At 37.9% G+C, this 21,794-nt stretch overlaps 1 protein-coding gene across 2 annotated transcripts in view; it reads left to right on the plus strand.

The window, feature by feature from the left end:
- The window catches only part of ADCY2 (adenylate cyclase 2), a 199,416-nt gene that overhangs the window by 13,137 nt on the left and 164,485 nt on the right, over positions 1-21,794 (plus strand). For both annotated transcript variants that reach the window (XM_072328899.1, XM_072328900.1), the window contains exon 2: positions 3,473-3,670. In XM_072328899.1, coding sequence (XP_072185000.1) covers positions 3,473-3,670 — 198 coding nt within the window. The remainder of the gene's footprint in view (positions 1-3,472; positions 3,671-21,794) is intronic.

The raw sequence follows: 21,794 nt of genomic DNA on the forward strand, positions 1-21,794 counted from the left end.
GTAGCAGCTCTGCTGTTTAAAATTAAATGGAAGGCACACCATTATGTGGAAAGGGAAGGAACAGGATGGGAATGAGAGAAGGTTGTAGTTTTTGGAAAGACTGGTGGAAGTGATTCTTCAGATTTTAGAGATGATAACAATATTTTTACATACTTATGCATTTATGAGGGTTAGAACAATTTCTAACAGTAGACTTTTAAGTTTCTTCAGTGATTAAAAGGCAGCAAGATAGCAAACACGCAGGAAGATAGAGCTGTCAGGCAAGATCCATGTACTGTAGGCCTAGCCATTATGTTTGCAAGTGTCACACTGATAGTTTTAATTCCATTACCTCTGGTGTATTTTAGTTTCCGTGAGTAGCAATAAAAAAGAAGGAAAGTGTTTTGTATAAGGTTCTTTTTCCATCCTTGGGATATAGTTAGGGAAACAGAACATTTAATTATTGGGAATTGTCCTTGTACCTGCTATCATCTTGTATCATGCTAAACACACTGATGATTGCAAACACTGACTGGGACATTCCAAGCTCTGAATGTCCTCCTCTTTGAATATTTCACTTCCTTAGAGTAATAGAAAGATACTGTTGAAAGTAATTTGGAGAATAAAATCTCATGTCAGGTAGCCTGCCTCTGTTGGCCTAAAACTAGCACATATTTTACAGGCAGTGTTGGGAAAAGTCCCCTGTATGTGTTGAGGCTTTCCAGAACGGGTTAAAGTTGCAGGTAATTATTTCCTCATGCATATACTTAAATTGCCTACAGCTTACTCTATTCTATCATTAAATTTATCTTTTACTTTAGATAAAAGATGTGTATAGTGAGATGTAAGTACCTTGGGCTTCCTTGTGGCTTTGGAGTCAGCTCAGCTAGGTCAAGTCCCACTGAAGCCAGGGAGGCTTCTTTCATATACATGCAATGAGAAACTGATATACTGGGATCTTTTTATTTTTTTTAACTGCATATATTTAAAGCAAACCAAAACTTCAAAACTTTCCAACAGGCAATCAGTGAAGGGAAGAAAGAAGGAATGTATTTTACATTTAGTGATCCAAATGGCTCATCCAAGTGTTGAGGTTTGTTTACACTTAAAAATAAGTAATTCTTTTGGCTGATTAGCTTGTAATTTGGAACAAAATTTTGACAGATTGATCTAATGAGAGAATATATGCATGTAAATACGTAACTGTGTATGTATACATGTGCTGTAAACTGGAAGCTGAATGTTATTCACTTGTTATAAAGTGAGATCATCCTAGAAAGCAATATGTACCCATGTATGACTGAAATGGAGAAGCATGTTGTCAAATTCGTGGTAGCTCATTAATACCACTATGACAATCAATCTATTAATTTGATGTTATCAAATTTGACATCATTTAAGTCCACATTTCCTGAAGCTTGTCTTTCTTCGGGATTGTGTGGGTTCCTCTTTGTGCCTGCAACCTTCACTGTGTGACAGACAGTACTGTAATGTCCCACCCATAAAGGGAGGAAAGGAGTGACATTGTCCTGTCCCTGGGGAGGGGTCTCACTTCTCAGTGCATAATAGGAGCTTTGCAGTCCCCCCTGGAAGTGCAGAATGGAAACAATTTAATTAAATGCTTTTGATGCAGTCTGGGCTGAGACTGATCATGACGTTCACTGGAAAAAAGCTTCAGGGGCGAGGATGAACAAAACCCCATTTATTATGGAGTCGTAAACAGAATTAGAAAGATAACTTAAATGTGTTGTTTTAAAGATGAGAAAGGCAAGTGTTAGTTCTGAAAAGTGTTACTGTCTTTCTCTTTGGCTTTGTGGTGATAGCTGATGTACAGGAAAGATTACCTTCAGCCTGCCCTGCCTGATCAGAGGGAGGCTCTCATAGCTGTGTTTCTACTGGTTTCCAGCAGCCAGGGAGTTTGCCACTCTGCTCTAGGAGCCATATGGCTGACAGCTAATGGCGTGAGCCATATGGTGTATCAGCTAATGAGCTTGGCAGAAAGTCGATCAGCTCCTGTCCTGTCAAAGTCCAGAGTCTGCTGTTCGAGGTTTGGTTATGTGTATGCCTGAGCTCGTGGCTCCTGCTTGGTGTGGTGCTGGCCAGAGGTGTGAGCATGCTCGTGGCAGCAGGTGAGCATGCTGGAAGCAGTTGACAAGCATAGAAGTGTGCGGAGCATGAGCAATAAGGTCACGAACAGTAGGGGAAGAACGTGAATGAATGCTACATCACGTGTCTCTTATAGATACGGGGTTGTGTAGTTTGTCTTTTATGAGGAAAAAGAAATAAACAAATGCTGAAACACATTTCTATTTGTTTTTACTTTTATTTTTGCACTATCTGTTGAAAGTTTTGTATAAGTAAGAAAGGAAAAGACCCTCACATGATAAAATGTTAAGTATGTAAGCTGAAGAGCTATGAGTGGGTGAAAAGTATCAGACACTAAGAGAGCCATCATACAACTGGAGGAAAATAATTGTGTCAGTGTTGAAAAATGATCAAATAGGTGCTTTCAGATTGTCCCCATGATTTCGCCAATGGGAGAAATGGAGGTAAAGCATTCCTGCATACAGTGTGACTTGTGGAGGTTATTATACTGCTGCAGCGGTAGCATTTGGGGCCTGCTTTTGCAGTCCTTTTTTTGTGGAAAAATTGCTGCTAGAACTAACAGCTGCCCGCCTGAATGAACAGCACCTTTGATATAGTGCTGATGTACTTCAATCAGGGATACTTTTGAACAAATACAGTAATAAATACTTTTTTAATGCTTCTATCGCTAGATGATTTAAACATGTTAGTGTAGTAACTTTTATATAGGTTCTGTAAATAAATTTAGTTTTATTCTGAATTTCTTTTTGAGGTATGTTCCAGCCACTACTCTGCATTTTACCTGCACATTTCAAAGTAAGCACTTGCTAGGAAAAAGATGGTGCATGTAATCTGTAACCCATCCATCCAGCTGAATGCTTCAAACGGAAGCAAGATAGATAGTACCTGATAAATATCTCTGTCAAAAAAAATTATACTCTAATGGACTTGGGCATGGCATAGTCCATTTGGGAGGTGTTTAGGCAGCTGCATTCTTCAATTTAACCCATGAACCATACTGGCTGCAGAGATCTTGTGAATTCAGGAGCAGAAAAGCTTGTACTGCTTTCTGCAGATTGGATTTGCCTTGCCTTTTAATTCACTTATTCCTTCACGCCTACCACATTACTGCTGTGTGAGTTAGTTTTTTCAATCTACTTCAACTAATATATATCTCAATTTAACAAAAGAACTATTAGGGTGGTTAATGGTTATTTATGAAGTTAATCCAAATTACAGCTTCCTACATTGACGGAAATCCTGTTTTGATTCCTATTGCTTGACATTTGATTCATATTCCCATGTCTTTCTGAAATATCAGTGCACCATCAGTTAAGAGTATATTATTCTTGTCTGACCTTTAAGTACATCAGTTTTTAACTTCCTTTTCATTTTCCTTTGTTTCCAGGAAATTGAAGACCACGTGGCATTTTTAATAACTGTTCCAACGGCTCTAGCAATTTTTTTTGCTATATTTATCCTTGTCTGCTTAGAGTCTGTCTTTAAGAAGCTGCTCCGTATATTTTCGCTGGTGGTCTGGGTATGTCTTGTTGCCATGGGATATCTCTTTATGTGTTTTGGAGGAATCATCTGTCCTTGGGACCAGGTAAGATTGTTATTAATTCTACAATACTGGATTTCCAAGAGCCGTACCCTGCAAAAGTGTCAACATTAACTTCTGTGGGACATTTCATGAAAAGCTTTTGTGACCAAGTGTTTCTGTGCTAAGATTTCCTGCGCCTACTTCATAAGCAAGATGTATGTACTTTAAGGGTCTTGCTTTGATATTTTATGCTTCTTTGGAAAACGAACATTTGATTCCAGTCCCCTTCTTCCTTCTGTAGTGAGCGTTTGATCCCAGTGACCGATTGGCATGTTGGAAGTGCAAGTTTTGTTCAAATCTGCTGGTGCTATCTTCAGCTTAAAGTGTGAGAGCTTTCTGTTCAGTGGTCTTCAAGATGTTTTGTAGCAACGTTTGAGGAAAAATGATTGATAACTTCCTCACATATCTAAGGAAATACCTAATTACAGAAACAGGGAATTACCTTTTCCTTCAAAAAAATAACTGTAAAGAAGACAAAGCAAAGTGTAGTTGCCTCTTAATTGCAGCATTTTTGAAATATTAATAAAAGGTATGTGATATCCAAAGCTGTACCTGATAGATTCTTTGATGTTTTGCTATATCCTTTTCCTTTCCTGCACTCTCTCAACATGGAAATACTGTTGATGTAGAAAATACTGCAAATCTCCTTATAGGATGGAGAAAACCTTTAAATATACAAATGTGTCCCCTGAAAATTCTGAGTTGAGTGCAAGTTCAGTATAAGATTTAAATTGCAATACTCTATCTGCGCTGCCTTCTGGGTCTTTATCTTGAATCAATTTCTCTGATTTTCTATTTGGAATGTGCAAAGACTTATGCAAATATTGAACTTTAAGTATGCAACTAGTTCCTATAACATCTTTGATTCAAATGATTTAAATTGCTGATGTGTGTTGATAATATTAGTTTTGGAGCCGTCATCACTGTGACTGACTTCTGTATTGTTATTTTCTTGGAAGTTTCAGAGATCAATTATCCATCAATCTGCTTTCCTGTTCCTCCCTCCTTCCCTCCCTCCTTCCTTCCCTCCCTCCTTCCTTCCTTCCTTTTTTTTTTTTTTTCTCAACAAGTATTTGGAACTATCAAACCAGGCCACACTTGCAAGTGATAAGAAACAAACCAGAATGTGTAATACTATTTTTTTCTAGATGCCCATTTCACCATGGGTGTCCCTGTATCTTTGTGATATCAAGGGTAGGTATTTCACTTGATCTTAACTTTGCTGAATCATTTATTTATTGCCAGCTGTGAGATGTCATACTAGAGTATTTCAAGCTTTCAAGCTTAGATATAGATATGTACTTGGCCATATTATCTTTTCATTTCAATTTCTGTGGAGTTTGATCTTATCACACCTTTCAAATAACCATTTTTAATAGCATGTGGCGTGAAAGATATCTAAAATGGATTCTGCTATTGCAGTCCTGTTTTTTTCTTTAGTCTGCTAAGGTGGTTTGTTCTACTGTGCTTCTTTCTTAGGGAACTGTAGGCATTTCTGTAACATCATGGTGACTGGGTCAGCCATCCTCAGCAGGAGGGGCTGAAGAGCTCTTGGGAAAGACATGGTCCTTGAGCAGCTTGCCAGGGCACAAGGAGTCAGATGCTTTGATCTGCTCCTTGGTTGGCATGCAAGAGGTTTTTGGGAACAGGATATTTGAAAGCAAGCAGCAGTCTCACCTGGTGGACAGGGCTCTTCCAAATAGCACTGACCCCACTGCCCATATCTGGCTTAGCTGGAACATGCTTGCATGTTCATCATCTGGCAGGAGAAGGACTGGGGTACAGCAGCCCTTAACCACTTTGAGAAGTTGCTGCCTCAGAATACATTTTTTTTCCTTGGGGTGCTGTTTTGGTGATGGCTGTAGGTATGTTTTTATCTGCTGTCAGTTAAGACTGACTACAGAAATATGGAAATCTTTCTGGGAGTTTGACATCGTACAGAGTAAATTAATCCCAGGTTTGATGGGGGGGGTGGGGAGGGAGTCAACCAGTAGTACTGCTGTGCAGTCCTATAGTGTTGGTGTTTTGATTGCTCTGCATCAAGAATACGTGGGTCAATAATAGTTGTTCTCCCCTGTAATTATACGTGAAAGCAAATCTGAAATAATTCTTCCTCAAAGGTGACTGACAGATTCTTTCTTTAAGGTTTACATTTTGTGAAATTAAAACACTTTTTGCTTTGTTCATTAGGGTCTTTTTCTTGTTACTCTATGCTTCTTGTGAGAGAAAACAAATTGATATCAAACTTAATTTAATTCTGTTTCAGATATATCCTTGTCACAATAACTAATTGGGAAATGATCAAAATGCTAAATTAAACAACAGTTCATTCACTTAAGTGCTTTCATTTTTTTATTTTTTTCAAACTACAAGCTAAGTTCATCTAGCAGGGTTTAAAAATAGTCTTTCCAACACATCCTTTGTATCTTCCAAATCCTGAGCTTGTAGAAAAAAAATGGAATTTCTTAATTGTACCGGTAAGCAGTTGAAAGGTAAATTTACTGCATACCGTAGTTTATAGAAAGAATGTGTTTTTCTTTCACTTGCGTACAAAACGTTTCCCTTAGAAAGACATCAGTGCATCCTTTAGGTTGTGACTTGATGATTTTTATATTCCTTTTGGCTGTTTTTATGTGCTAAATGCTAATTTTCTCTGTTGTTGGAGGAACCTCAGGTGTGAACTTTTGCAGCTTTTGTTTACAATAAAAGCACCACTTCAGAGAGAGTATTTTTGTTATGAATTCAATATATATTTAATGTGGAGCAGCTCCCTCTGTGCCTGCAGGCACATAGCTCAAATAACTTCCATGAAAAATGGAGAATTGAAAATGAAGCGGGCTGGTCAGTGACGGTGTTTTTTGTGTTAGTCCTGTGGGCTGGTATGAAATAAGTGCAAATCATAATTGGTTTCAGCTTGCTATTGTTGTCCCTGCAGACTGCTTTTATCTGTCTGCATTTCCTCATCTCTTGTTCATCCACAGCTACAGCTTTAGAGAGAAAGCCATTATTGGGTGTGTGGATCTGGCTGTGTTGAGAATGGGGTGCATGCGGCTGCAGGCTCTTGCTTTATCCCTTGGGCCCGTCTGCAAGCCCTCTGCTGGCCCTGTAATTGCCTGCTGAGCCTTAGCCAAAGGCTGGAGCTGGCATTCAGCTTCCTGGGCATCATCAAACCCATCCACCAGAGGAGACAAACTGCAGTATTGTTTGCATTATTAATCTTTCCAGATAGCTTAACTCCTCAGTTAGTCCAAGCTCCCCTCCTCTTTATGGATGGTGAAGACAAGCTAGGTGCATTGGAAAGGAGATGGAGAGCACCACCTATGTGGAAATCTCTCCATGGAAAAATGCTCTTATCTGACAAACTGTCACTACAGAAATGTGGCAGTTCTCTCGCATTGCCCTGGTGGCTCAGGGAACTGGGATGTTCTAATAGGACCTATATGTGTGAGACTGACTTACAAGGGAGGAAGACTGGACTGTTTGAGATGAGAGGATGTCTGTATGAGAGGTCTGGCAGGAGGCACAAGGCGCCTCCCTATGATGGACAGGAAAAAAGCAAAGGAAGTCATGTAGTGCCTGAGAGATAGCAGTTGTCTGCTGGTGGGTCTTTCCAAATCTGAGGTGTGAGTGATAGTGCATGGGGCTGGCTTTCGTGAGGAGATGTTTAGAAGGATCTGTGCCAAAATCAGTGGGTGATGTGTTGGGTGGAAAGCTGAAAACACTTAACGGGCAAGCTGAGGAAGCAGTGCTTGGTGGAGGAAGGTGATTTTGTCATATTAGGACTTTTCCTTACTGACAGGAAGGTTCAGCTTTCTAACAAATGTAAGTCCAGTATCCATCTGTAAAGTTTATGCCAGGGGATGAGTTTAGTTTTGTTTCCTTTTGATTCCCTGATGGTACAGTTATTGTACAATAGTTGCCTTTCCTTTCCATGTCATCCTTTGACACATCTAATACTTCCTCGGGCTTTTATACAGGATGTGTGTAAATATATCAAGGGGTAAGAAGAGATCTTCAGGCACACAGTGGATGATTTAAAAAAAGAAAAAAGAGAGTAATTATACAACATTATACTGGTCTAATGAATTCTATCATTGCTGGATTTTGGTATTCAACTCTAGTTATAAATGCATTTGCACAGCTCAGGCACCAGATGTGATCCTCCTTGTCTATATTCAGTTACAGCACAGAAATTACTTCAAATTACTTTAAGCGGGATTTGACACTTCTGATTTACAAAAGAGAAATTATTCATGTAGCCCTGTGTTTAGAATATGTTTGGCTATTTTATTCTAATGCTAGTTTTTGAGCTGAATCTAAAGAACTTCTTTGTTTTAATGAATAGAACAGTTAGTTCAATTGGAAGGGACCTACAGAGATCATTTAGTTCAATGGCCTGACCATGTCAGGGCTTAGCAAAAGTTAAAGCATATTAATAAGGACATTGTCCAAAGGTCTCTTAAACAGACATGGGGCACCTGCCACCTCTCTAGGAAGCCTGTTCCAGTGTTTGACCCCCCCCCCATCACAATTACAAAATTCTTCCTAATTTCCAGCCTGATGCTCCCTAGCTCAGATTTGCACCATTCCCACACATCCTGGTATTGGTGACTGGGAGCAGAGTCTGGCACACTTCTTTATTTCCCCTACTTAAGCAGCTATGAGGCTGCGTCTATCTGCTCTTCTCTAGGCTGGACTGTCCAATGTCCTCATCCTCTACTCACAGGAATTACTGTTATGGAATGTTGTTATGCAGCGGGAGTTGTTGTAGGGTGGTTGGATTCCAGCCTTGGAGCAACACTCATGTATGAAGTCTAGGCCAAATTTTCAGTATCTATTATTCTCATTTTCTTTCATACTTTCTTGGCATCTGAGCATATAAATCTGTTGTGTGCTGAGGGATAGAGGCCTACTATGCTGAATCTTCTGTGGACAGTTGTGGTAATTAGCTTCTTTATTAAGCTGAGGGGCTGCAGTTTGTCTGGGGGCGCCTGAGGCAATATGGGTTCTGCATTTCTGAGGGAACTTTGAGTTGTGTTTGGAGGTGAGCAAAGTCAAAGATGTGGAACTGGAGAGGAGCATGTGGGTGGTCTGAGCTCTTGGAAGACAGCTGCTGGATGGGTTCACGGAAAATAATGAATTTTGTACAGAATTGTCCAGGGTCTCATTTCCACATCTTGCTTGGGACCTGCATTGTCTGAAGTTAACCCTGATGTAAATTACTATTAAGATGTGCAGTTAAGTGGTGCCAAAACAGTTAGATGATTGAGAAGGAGATCAGGATGGATGCCAGGGAAATTCCTGTAGCACAGGAAAAAATGGATGAGTTATTGTGAACAATGCAGAAATCTCAGGATCTGGAGTATGGAGGAGACTTATCTTTTTTTTTTTTTTTTTTTTTTTTTTTCAAGTTCAAGGAGAATCAGACTACTAGGAATGAATATCCTAAGCAAGGAACTGAATCTTGAAGGAGGCATGGTATGGTACCTTGCAATGTGGATGATCACCAAGACCTTTACCAGGTGGCTTGGTTCAAAGGATGAAGAACTAGATTGCAGCTGATACTGTGCTCCAGGAGCAGGTGTGGGAGAAAAGGAAGAAACCCAGAATCCACAAGTACAAGCCATTTTTTTTTGTGATCATGTTAGGTGAAGGAGAGGAATAGATGATTTTTATCTTATTATTATTTTCTTTAAGGCATACAAAGTTGCAGGCTAAATATAAAGAAATTTTAATGTGTTTATCGAATTCAGGTGTAACTATATCTGTATGTAAGACAGGAAAAAGCTGAGCTCCTAGAGACCTGCCAGCTTGTCATTAAAATCAGTAATGTAGTAGATTAATATAACAAAATAGTGTGTAGAGCCTTTGAAGACCCTGTTAGCACAGCTAATGTACCACTGTTAACCTTTGGTATGTGATGGCAATGTGTTCTGATAGTTGTTCAGGGAAAGAAAATTGATTTATTTTAAATAGGAAAAGCTTTTTTATTATTATTATTTAAAGTAAAACATTTGTTGTGGTGCCAAATGGAGAAGAAGCAAAACTGGAGGAGATGGGAGTTATTAAAGTAATTGTAAATACAGACAAAGGGAGATGGCAGCTGGGGTGACTTCAGAGAGTATCAGGCCTGAGGAAGATTGCTGGTTCAATTTCTTGGGTAGCTCTCCAAGGAATAATTGCATTTATTAGTGCTTTCTACCAGTTATGGGGCAACAGAATGTCTCTGCTATAATGAAGATTGTTGATGGTACAGTTAAGAGTCCTAGTACTGCAAAAGAGGGATGTTATAGGGCAAGAACAGCATGACCTTGAAAACTGAAGTAATAGCAACTAGATTAAATTTAATAATACGAAGTACTAGGTGGGCCTGCATTTGGGAACTAACAGCAGAAAATTCAGCTGTGGGCCAAGAGACCGTCAGTAGAAAATGAGCAGGAAAAGCATAATGAAGAGGAGGTGCATGAAATGGTCACTGCATCACTGGGGTAGCAGAATCAGTTATAATGACAATGGATCCAGATCAGGTGAGGTTTCACTGGTGCCTTGGTCACTATGCACATTTCTGGTCATCTACATTCAAAGGGATAAACTGAAGTTGGAGCAAATGCGGCAAGTTAGATCATCAGGAGAATGGAGAGAGCCCATTTTGTGAGGGAAATTTGGCAGCTGTAGAGGAGGAGGAGAACAGAAGAACGCTGAGAGTGATGTGACTGCCATCTACAGATGATACATCTACAGATAATGCCACTAGGGCTTTCCAGGCAGAATAGCAACAGCTGAAGTAATGAATTGGTTTTATAGTGGAATGCTGCCCTTATTTAAGAGTAAAGTAAAGAGAGAGATTTTCTAAGTTTATGGCTTTTTTGTTGTTGTTGTTGTTTGTTTGTTTAAATGTTTTATATCCTTCTGGTGAAGGAACCAGTAGTCTTAAAAAATATGTATATATCAGGGTATAACAACTTAGCCATAATTCCAATCAGGAAATTATTTTAGATCATATGATTAAGGTTTGATGTAATACGAACATGAAGAGGCTGAATGTCTCCTACACCTCTATAAGAACCTTTTGAAATCCTTAGCTTTCTGCTAGTTTATTTTTCTTTACTTCATTTCCTGTAGTGATTTTTCCATCACAAATCATAAAATTAAGCATGAAGGCTGAACTGATGGCAGATTTTGTCAAGATTATTACATAGTTTGTATGCGTTGTGATATTTGCTGTGCAAGTCATGTGGATCAATTTTGTTAAGGGAAAAATTAATGTAGCTCCAAAGAAGTACAATAAAAACTTATGTCTCGGATAAATATGCAAAACTGGTTGTGGCACGCTTTCCCCTCCATGATGGGAGATTATGCTTATCAATAAATCTGTTAATGATTCTTAGAATTCTGAAAATAAGTAATTGGAATTTCAAATATCATCATATTGTTCTGATGTTGCTGATGGGGGAAAAAAAACAACAAACACATTACAAATAGAAATTAATAATTCAAGACATTTATAAGAGTTCTTATATGCCTAGTAATTGATTTGACATTAGAAAATAAACATTTTAATTCTATAGTACATAGTAATTAACAAATACTTGTATGATGGAACTATCTGAGAACCTTTAAAGACGTTACCCACAATTTCTTAGCTAAGCATCCTTTAGGATAGCCATATAAGCCTTTTCCTGTAATTGAAATTGTTTTCTACTAAGAAATTTTGCAGTTTGTCTGACATCAGGATTGGATTTTTTTTGGCATGACACTGCTTGAGTCTTTAGGACTGAGCTCTTTGCTTAAGAATTTGATCTTAAAGCTGAAGTAATTTTGTGGCTTTAACACTTAATTCTTATTGATGTCAGAAAGGTTTTTGCAGAAGAAATCTTAAACTTTCTGGTAGCATTTACATTTGATTCATCAGGGTGGTTAAACCCTCTAAACAATTGGTTGAATTTTATAAGAGCAGGAGAGATTAGGAAAAAAACCAAACTTCTGTTTCAGTAAGGCTGACTCAACATGAGTTGTAGGAGATGTATGTTTACATCTCAAGTTCATCTATATCTGTGTATGTTACATATCTGTATGAATAACATTTATAAAATCTTAACTACACAAGTATGTATTTTCATAAAATACTATTTTATTATTTTGATTATACTTATATTTATTTTTAGTGAGTTACAATCTAGCTAAAATTTTAATTATATCAATTATAGAGAAATGGTAAATTTTTTGAGAACTAGAAGACTTAGGTTTGCTTTCAAGAAGTTATTTGTGTTAATTTACTGATTTGGGGATGACCATGTTGTTCCAACCTCCTTGTATTGGGCAGGGACACATCCCACTGGACCAGGTTGCTTAAAATCCCATCCAGCCTGGCCTTGAGTGCTTCCTGGTGTGAGGTACATTGAATGGGTTAATTTGACCAGTTTCAAACTTGACTATATATTCATAGTGTTGCAGTCCAAATTGCATTTTTCTTATTTGCTTCTTGTGCATCCATTTTGTTCTATGTTTTGTATATAAATGTGTATGTATATGTGTGTATATACCTATATATCTCCATTTGTAATTAATTTTATATGTCTTGTTTTCAATGTGCTATTTTATATGCTTTACTTCCTAAACGTTATTCTTACTAAAATGGGCAGACGTGAATATCTTCTTAAATGTTCTTTTATAAATAACATTTGAATGATTTGAAAATAACTTTTTTTTTTTTTTACAAGAATCATAGTTAATTGCAGTTGGGATGATGACTTAGGACTAAATGTCTCATGTTCCCCCATGCTATTGCAAAGTAATTTGCATTTTGTAATCTGCTCTTTTTCTTCAATGGTGCTTTCTCCATTTCTCCCTTTTTATAGTAACTCAATTTCAGATTTTCTGTAATCTACTGGTTATTTATCTGCTGCATATTTGCAAAATAAGCGTGCATTGAGGTTTTTAACCTTGCTTTGCTTATGTTGCAATTCCTCTGTAGTCATTTTTTCTGCACTTCCTTTTATGAATTTGCTTATTTTTGCATCTTTCTTGTATTTAGCATCGTACTTGTCATCTCTCCCATTTATTAATGAGGGTTGCCTTTCTTTAGTACTTCATCATTTTTCATCACCTTGTAGTTTTCATAACAATGTGTTTTGTCTCCTTCAATATGGATGAGTTTATGTATATACCAATATTTTTAGGTATCATTAGTGGCAACTGTAGAATTGCAAGTTCAAATTTCCAGGGGCTCAGTTATAGGTCTGTCAAATTCCCCTTGACCATACATTCATTTCTGTGTGTTTTTTTGTGTTGTTTTGAAAAAAGCTCTTATTACTCATTTTGATTGTATACATTATTTAGCGAAAACTCCTGCACACATTACTTTCATACATATATAAACAAATATAATTGGGTATTTTAAATCTCCTTCATGTAGATGAGATTGCAGTTTTTCTTAGATGCTTGTGAATACTGTGTTGTTTTTTTTTCACCTTTCTAGTAGGAGCCTGAGTTACTCAGTGTGTGGAATCAGATATGATTCAGTGACTTCGTCATGTCCAGCAGGACAAACAGCCAGGTCTACCAAATTACAAAGTTTTGACAAGGGGAGGAAAGTACATATGAAGATATGTAGTAGCCACCGAAGTCTGCTAGAAATGGAAAATCTTTCCAGATCCACAAATTGCATATTGTTTTTGTACTTAGTTATTAGTTTAGTAGTAGGAAGCATAGATTGCAGAACAAAATGATTTCATTTCTTGTAGTGTTATAAGGTTTGTATTCTTTATTTACCATGCCAACCATCCATCTATGATAGGGATATATAAAAGAAAAAAGATTTTTTTTTTTTTTCAGTGAAATGTTAGGCTTCAGTTTTCAGTATCTTTGCAATTGTATTCTGCTGTTTGTTTTAACCTATCTTATGAAAGTGGAAGTACCAGGTGTATCCCTTTATTTGAGATGGCTACAGTCTCTGTTATAGTGCTAGAGGACTGAAGTCAGCACACAAGCCCACTACTGCTGCGTCTGTTGTTTCCATGAGAAGAAGCCTTTGCCCATGGACAGATAGCTGCCATTTGGCATCCTTGGTCTAAGCTCCATGACACCGGAGAAAGGTTGAATTTGCTGTTAGTTCCTGGACTGCAGTTTTGAAAGAGATGCACTGAAGAAAAAGGTGAAGAAATAAAGAGGAATTGAATTAAAACCATGAAAGAAATACAGTCAGTGTTTAAGGATAAGTTAGTGTAACCTGATGGTAAATAAAATACTCAGTTGATTAGATGAGTAACAGCAAGCCTTTTGCTTGAGCAAGAAGTAGACTTTCAGCACTTGTTATTTGTGTTATTAGTGGCAGTGAGTAGAAATGAGATGGTGAACAAGTGTGAACAAATAATCCCGGAGGTCTAAAAAGCTCACTTTCTGCAGAATAATTTTGAAGTATGGAAGGTCATCGGTATTGTACATTCCAGGCTGCTGGCTCATTGTCATGCTGCTATAGTAAGGTTTCTTGCAACTAGGGAAATTACTTTGTGTGTGTATATATATATATATATATATATATATATCAGGCTTTACATACTGAAGTGTATCTTACATATTTTTATATATAATTTAACATTTGGTACACTGATAATAATATTATGACTCCTCAAGTGTTTGGAGGAAAAAATAAATCTAGCAAGAAGGAGAGTGCAAGTTTTGAATATATTAATTTTAATGCAGAATATATATGAGGAAGTCATTCTTTTTAGGCAAGGTCAGTTGATGAACTCATGTAACGTGAAAAAGCTTATAACAGTTTTAGAATTTTTTTTTTTTTTAAAGCAAAATATTTCCTCTCATTTCTTTTAATAGCTCCTTAACCTTGAGATCTTCCAAAAGAAGTTATTGCCTACATTGCAACTTCACAGTAAAGAGTCATGGCAGTGTCTATTCTTTTAAAAATACTGCTTTGTTAGGTTTCTTCTTATTGTTAAGTAAACTGTAAAGTAAGTTACTACTAGGGGATCCAGTTTTTGAATTCTTTAACTAGTTTTTCCTTTTGTTACAGTTTTTCTGACCAGAGATACTGGGTTATCTTTTGTGTTGAACCGATTTCATGGGATTTTAATCTTTAGGGCTATAAATTATTCACAACTGATGCCAAGAGTTAGGGAAGAGTCGGCACTAGGAAAACCCTTTTGTGGAGGTGACAGTCCTGTTCATCCTGTCCTGCCTCTAAATCAAAGCAGTGCATGAGACTGACTTGCTGCTGTGGTGGGGTGAGAAGCCACAGTAGTGCTGGTTCCTGAGCAGGCAGAGTTGCACTGTGGAATTCAAAGGCCTTGTGATCTAGTAACATCCTCTGCCACTGGGTTCCTGATCTAGTTCCATGAAATCTATGATCTCTCACTCCTTCAACACACCTCAACTTCTATACCCAGCCACCTCTGTTCAATGGAATTTCTGAAATTATCCCACATCCCTAACAATTTCTTCTTCCGCAATTCCTTTTTAACTCATCCTATGCAGAAATCCCATGGTCAAGGTTCTCTCATTCTCCTGGGCACTCTCTATCCCTGACTTTTTAGGCTTCTCAGCCTAAGTTTTGCTGCAGTTTTGTCAATTCAAGCATCAGTGCTACAGGAATTTCCCAGCAGTTCTCACCCTACGGTGTTGTGGTATTCCACTGCTTGCCAGTAGATTAACAACTTTTAGGAAAAAAAATAAAAATTAATTACCCATGCCTGCTCTAACAGGTGGATCTTCAAAGAAGCACAGCCATAAGTTCTGCTTTGATATGGTTTAAATATCTCTGATGTGCGTTTTGTATCAAATCATTTTGGACAGGACTCTTGAGGGCAGGAAAAGCAGTATGGCATGACATATCTATACAAGATGTGTTTAAATGTGTTTTTTTGCTTCTAAAGGTGTCAGGCGATTCCTTCTGACTTTCAAATTACTGTATCACAAGCTTAAATGAAAACTTGTTGGATAGTGCATATCAGAAATATTTAGGCAAATTTAAGACCAGCACCACTGATTTGTGAGTGCTTTTTCCGCACCTTGCTGTCTGTGACTGTTATGGTTAGCTGCTCTGCCTGGTCCAGGAGCTCTGGGGATCAGTGATGGCAGACCTTGTCAGCACAGTAAATCCCATTGTAGTATTGTGCTTAGCGCAGTGATGCAGCCTCTGGTACTTGAGTTAGTGAATTCTACTTCACTGTTGCACTGTATTGCATTTTGTAGCATAGGCATCATTATAGCTGAAATGACTGCCTATTTCTACACATCTCAGTCTGCAGGACCCCAGAAATGGAGCAAGAATGGTGTGGGATCGGGATTCTTTCCGCCTATGTATCCAGAGTGGCATCTCCCCAGAATAGACTTTGTTCCTCCTTCAGTCCAGAAAACTGCTTAACAGCTGCAGTGAAGCCTCCTAGTGGGTTGTTCATGAGTGCTTCTTTGTAAGGATTCAAACCTCTTGCAGTGAGGTAACAGCACTACAAAGATTGTAATTAGATTACTACAGTTAAAAATTCTCTGTGATGTATTACTGTTGCCCGCTTTGACATTTACATAATTCTAATGGTGTCAAACTGCCGGAGAAGAGCTCAGCTGGGAGTGAATGTGTAGCAATCATTAATCCATTGTACCCGGGTAAGCATTTTATCATGATTATCAAAAGATGTATTTACATGGAGACAGGCAAAGGTGACATATGATCTATCCTCTTTGCCCTCAGGAGGTGATGGCTGCTCAGCTTCCTCTCAGGGAAGGGAGAACAGCTGAGGGACCTGCTGTAACAGCCCCAGCAGTCAGAAGTGTCTGAAGCTGAGGAAATTTTTGTCTGGAGCTGAACCCTTTCTGAGCAGGAATGGCATTTTGAAGCCTTTCTATGCTGCATTCCACACCTCTATGTTGTCTTTTTTTTTTTTTTTTTCCTCTTTTTTGAATTTCCTGAATCTTAGTGTGGTATTTTTAGATGTAATACAGTACCTGCTCTTGTGTTGTACGTGCTTATTTTTGTTTTAGATATCTACCTTTCCTTGAATTTTGAAGCATGCAGAGTGCATCATGTCCCTATTTGTTTAATAGGTCATCATGTAAGTAATACCTTGTACGGATCATTAAAGGGGATATTGTGTATGAAAAGGGGGAAGTTATTTTTAACAGCAGGACTGAAGAGCACTCCCTTCTATCCTAGTCCCTCAGAAGACAAAAATGACTCATTTACATTTCAGATGTGATGTAGATACCAACTGTTACCAACTTCATTCAGAACTGTGTTGAAGCTTTCAAAAAATTTCTTTTGGATTGAATAGAAATATGACAAGTTATTACATATATCAACAGTAATAGTTGTTAGGCTGCGATTACACCGAATTTCCAAGAGATGCTGTTTGACCAAATATGCTATGCTACATTGCAATTTTAATTTTTTTTTCAGTCCTTTAAAGAACAGTAAGGAGCATATGAGAACCTTGCTTTCTGAAGCCAAGAACTCTGTACTTAGTGTCTCAGCTTCTCACTGATGTTTTGGTGAGAGAAAGAATGGATTTACCACTTGCAGAAAATACAGTTTAATAAGATATCTTCATCCTCCCTTGAGATAGGGTACTTTTTTTGAGCCAGTGTAGAATAATGAGCTGCTTTATCTAGCATCTTTCGTATATTTCTGTGAAAGATGCAGCTTTGCTGGCTAAAAACTGCCGTTTTGTCTATGCTGATAATCTTGGGAGAATCATTTCAGCTACTTGTAACAGCTGCTGTGATTTTGGTGGAGGGACCGAAAATAGCTCTTCGGATCATATCTGTGCAGTAACAGCCGTTAGGAATGGGTATCTCTCAGACTTTTCCAGGGAGAGTCCTTGTGAAATTAATTCCACCACTTCTTACAGCAGTGTTTCAGTAACTCCTTTTTTCACTGCAGTTCTGTAGAGAGCATAAAAGTTACCAAGATCACTTTGAAGTGAATGAAGGCAATGCTGTGGAGCCTGGGCATCGCTGCCAGGCAGTGATTTGGTAGAACACACATGATGTTGAATATAACCAATTCCAAAGTATGAAGGGCTGTGAAAAACCAAGAGGAAGGAACAACTGTGTAGTGCTGCTGGAGCTGAGAAAGGATTGAGGGACCGGCAGTGTTGTTGCCCAACCTGTGCTGCTGCTGTTTGCCTGATCAAAAGGAGACTTTGACAGATCTTCCAACTTATCTTGCCTTTGCATTTGCATCAGCTGTGTTCACGGTATGGTCTGAAATTAAGTAATGCAGATAAGAAAGAAGTCTGAACATTTTGATTTGGACAAGGTCTATCAAGAGTATGATTTCTCATCTGCTGTATAGTTTTAACAATTGAAAGATGTATAAACTGTGGAACAGAAAGGCTGGTCTGTGCAGCTGGGTATTCAGATGACAGCTACAATCCATGCATTTTTTAGGTCACAGAATGTTTATAATGAATTTCTATGCCATCAATGCAACGAGAAAAGGAGGAGCATGTTTTGTCCTTAGAGGTACTTGAATTATTATCTGGGCCTAGGGATTGGGTACTTTTTGCTGAATCAGAGGAAAACTTAAATAGCAGATATGCAGCCTAAATACATACATTACACTGCAAGAAGAACAGGCGTTTCAGGAACTGTCTTCTCTGTCTCTCTGTAAGCATTACCAGAACTGATGAGTTCTCACTGCTGGTGGAGATAGCTGGGCTATAGGTGAATTCATAAAGGCATTTCTACTTCATCATTGTTGAAGTAAAGGTTTTCCTCATGAGATTCATCTAGAACATCAACACCATAAAAAATGACATGAATAAATATTTCTAGTATGATCTTGGTGAATGCAAGAATTATATCCAATTGCTTGTACAGTGTGAAAACACTGGAACATTTGTTCAACTACCTTCATGTGATGTTTGACAGTGGTGGTAACAAAAAAACAGATTACTGCATATATGGAGTGACATACGCAGATTTGCAACACAAACCTCTGCCACTAGTCTAATCAGAAGCACGAGAGCATTAACTTCAGGTTTACTTTGTAGATATGATTTGTATATACATAGATCATCTGTTTTCAGTTGTAACAAAAATCTAAATGAACATGCATATAATTTCGTGTGACACGGTCCCTAGAATTTAGAATAATAGAAGTGCAGAATCACAGAATATCCTGAGTTGTAAGGGACATGCAAGGGTCATCAAGTCCATCATAGATGGGTGATTTATATTTATCTAGCTGTCTGTACTTGACTGAAGCTTCAGAAATGTAAATCATAGTTACAGATTTCTTCCCTCTCAAGGACAGGGAGGAGATGCAAAATAATGAGTTTCAGTGTACAGAGCGTCAGGTCTATGAAAGTAGTACTTTCATTGTAGAGGTAACCTTTTTTTAAAAAAAGAAAAAGTAGAAAATGGAAGAAATTAACATATATTTTATGTTTATTGTCACAGGTATGTGATTACAAAGAGCAAATTAAAGTACCACATGGAGAAATGTTGTCTTCAAATGTGGAAAAAACTGATTATGTAAATGGTATTTGGGTAATGCAGTTTCTTCCCCCATACCAGCACTTCAAAGAGAGAAACCAGCACTGCAGGATAAATGGGATGAAGCAAGAGCGTATTCAGATCTTCCTCCACCCACCATCCGTGTTTATAGCCATTCTGAATGTTCATTTGAATACTTTTGAATTCACATTTTCATCACTGAGCAAATCTAAATCTGATCCAGGAATAATCAGCAAAATAACTTGTCAGGAATCTATCTGAAAACATCCTGATAGTTACACTACTGTGATATCAGTGTAATGGAGACTAAAATAATATTTTGGATATCTTTCAGTTATGTTTGGTTACTTGAATTTCCCAAATAAAAGAATTAATACTTTGTGAAAAGTCTTGCTAATAATAAAGTGCTTTGTGCTGCCTTGCATAAAGCTGCCTGAATTGATGTAGAGCTGATGGTGTCCTGTGCAGGAGGAAAGCAGATGTTCCAGGTGCCAATTGGAGTGTATATTTGTAATTTATAGAACAATGTTTCTAAAGCTCTTCATCAGGCTTTTTAGAGCACTCCTGCCTGACTGCTTTGCCTGGCAGCAGCAGCTCTAGGAACCTGCACCTATTGGGGAGTGTTTCTGTGCTATCTGCTGGTTGTGAGCTCTGGTTCTCAATTTGCTGGAAGTATAACAGATGAAAAATTAAGAGCAAACACTCACACTTTGATTTCACAGCCACAGTATCCTTAGGGAAACACAGAATTTTCCACTGTTTGCTCATATATGTGTCTATCATTTAAAGTGATGTGGGATATTATTTTTCCCATACTCCCCAGTTGTGTTCGCTGCTACTTTTGCCACTATGAGCATGATGCATCAAATCCTGTTGTCTTATCTATATTCTTCACACGCCTTGTGAAGTGCAACTTTTCAGATTCAAAATATGTAAGCAGCTAGATAGATATGTAATGTCGAGGTAGATTCTAGTGATCTGAATAGGAAGAGTTGTCAGAAAGAATAAAAGATTTCCTCTGACTAGTCCCAGATTTCTTGGAAATGCTCAAGCTTCTCACTCTGCTTTCCTGGGAAATTTCAATCTGCCTCTCCTCATCAGAGGTGGGGAGAAATTCCTGGTTCTTCTTATCATAGCCACTGTTGTTTGAGACAGTGTCAGAACTCCTTTGCTTTTGCAGTTACCTTTTAGCTATTAGAGACCTCTCATGACAGTGAGGCCTTTTTTTGGACAGTTTTTAAATAAAACCATGTGCTGACATCACAGAATTGATTCAGAGTCCTAGGTCATACATAGACTCTGCAGATCAGCACAAATGAGTCCTGAGATGTTAGCAAATTAATGCAAGTATGTCTTTGTTTTAGGGAAAAGCAAACAAAAAATATGACATTGAATGAGGACAAGGTGTACTCAGTTTCTTCTTTTACTGTTTCCAAGGTTTGTTTTCTGTGGCTGTTCCCTTGTATAGCCCAGTTATGTTTGTGTAAATGGCACATACCCTTGGTTATAAATAATGCATTTGAGATCCCAATCATAGCAGGATGGGTGACATTTTATTGCAGGTACCGGTCAGTTATGGAAAACAGGATTGCCAAGGAGTGATTTCTTTGAGAGCCACATTTCGTATTAAAAAGTGCACAGAGGAAACAAGCAAAATCTGGAAAGGCTGCGTCTAGAAGTCTGAAGGCTAAACAATTATTCTGTCTGAAATTTCTGACTGATTTTAAACATCAGCTTTTAGAAGAGAACGGCACTGTATGTACCATTCAAAGCCAGTTTCAGAATGCCAGCTTTAAAATAGTGCTGTTCTCAGGCCCTTCCAGGAGGATTCTGTGCATTTAGAAACTTGAATTGCTCAGAGAAATGGCATGGGCCATTGCTTTGGCTGGATTTATGTATGTCTTTTTGTAAAAATCCTCCAAGCCACTGAGGGTTCCTCTGTAGCAAAATGCCAGTGTAAAATATGATAGTTTTTGAAGGATACATTTTATCTTGTATTTAAATTCACTTTTCATGAGCACTGAGGACCAAACACCAAGTGCGTTTAGACTGATACAGTGCTGTGGCTTTATTGAGTGAATATCATACTGAAAGATGTTGTACTAGAAATGAAAGCCATTAGTTGTGGAAATAGAGTCAGTGAAAGAAGTTAGACTAACAGCAGCCATTTATGAGAGACAGGCATCTTTTCATTCAGTATGGGCAGCTGCACTCCAGACAGCAAAATAAACAAAGAAAACTGTGTTAGTGCCCAGTATGTTCCTGGATAAGACTGACTCTATTGCGAGTATATATTGATTTAAATCTAGAGGACTCTGAAGGAGGAGAAAAACAACCAGGAGTGATGAGAAAACCATTATAAAACCCATTATATCAGTCACATAATTTTATTTCTACATGAGTGACTGCTAATTGCTAGTTTTTCACCAAAACTCTTATACTCCCAGTTTGCAGAAGTGTTATGCATGTGCTTTTCTTTTCTTCTGGACAAATATTACCATTTTCTCAGCTTATTCAATTTAATGGGTAAGCAGCAGAGATTTTAAGTGCTTGTATAAAGTGTTAATAAAGACGAGCAGAACTCTTCTCAAAAAAATAAGAATTGGGCTGAAGTGATGTGGTATGTTTCTTTCTTTTCTTTTTAATATCATCTCAG

The sequence above is a fragment of the Excalfactoria chinensis genome, chromosome 2, assembly GCF_039878825.1.
Source record: "Excalfactoria chinensis isolate bCotChi1 chromosome 2, bCotChi1.hap2, whole genome shotgun sequence".
In the NCBI taxonomy this organism is placed as follows: domain Eukaryota; kingdom Metazoa; phylum Chordata; class Aves; order Galliformes; family Phasianidae; genus Excalfactoria; species Excalfactoria chinensis.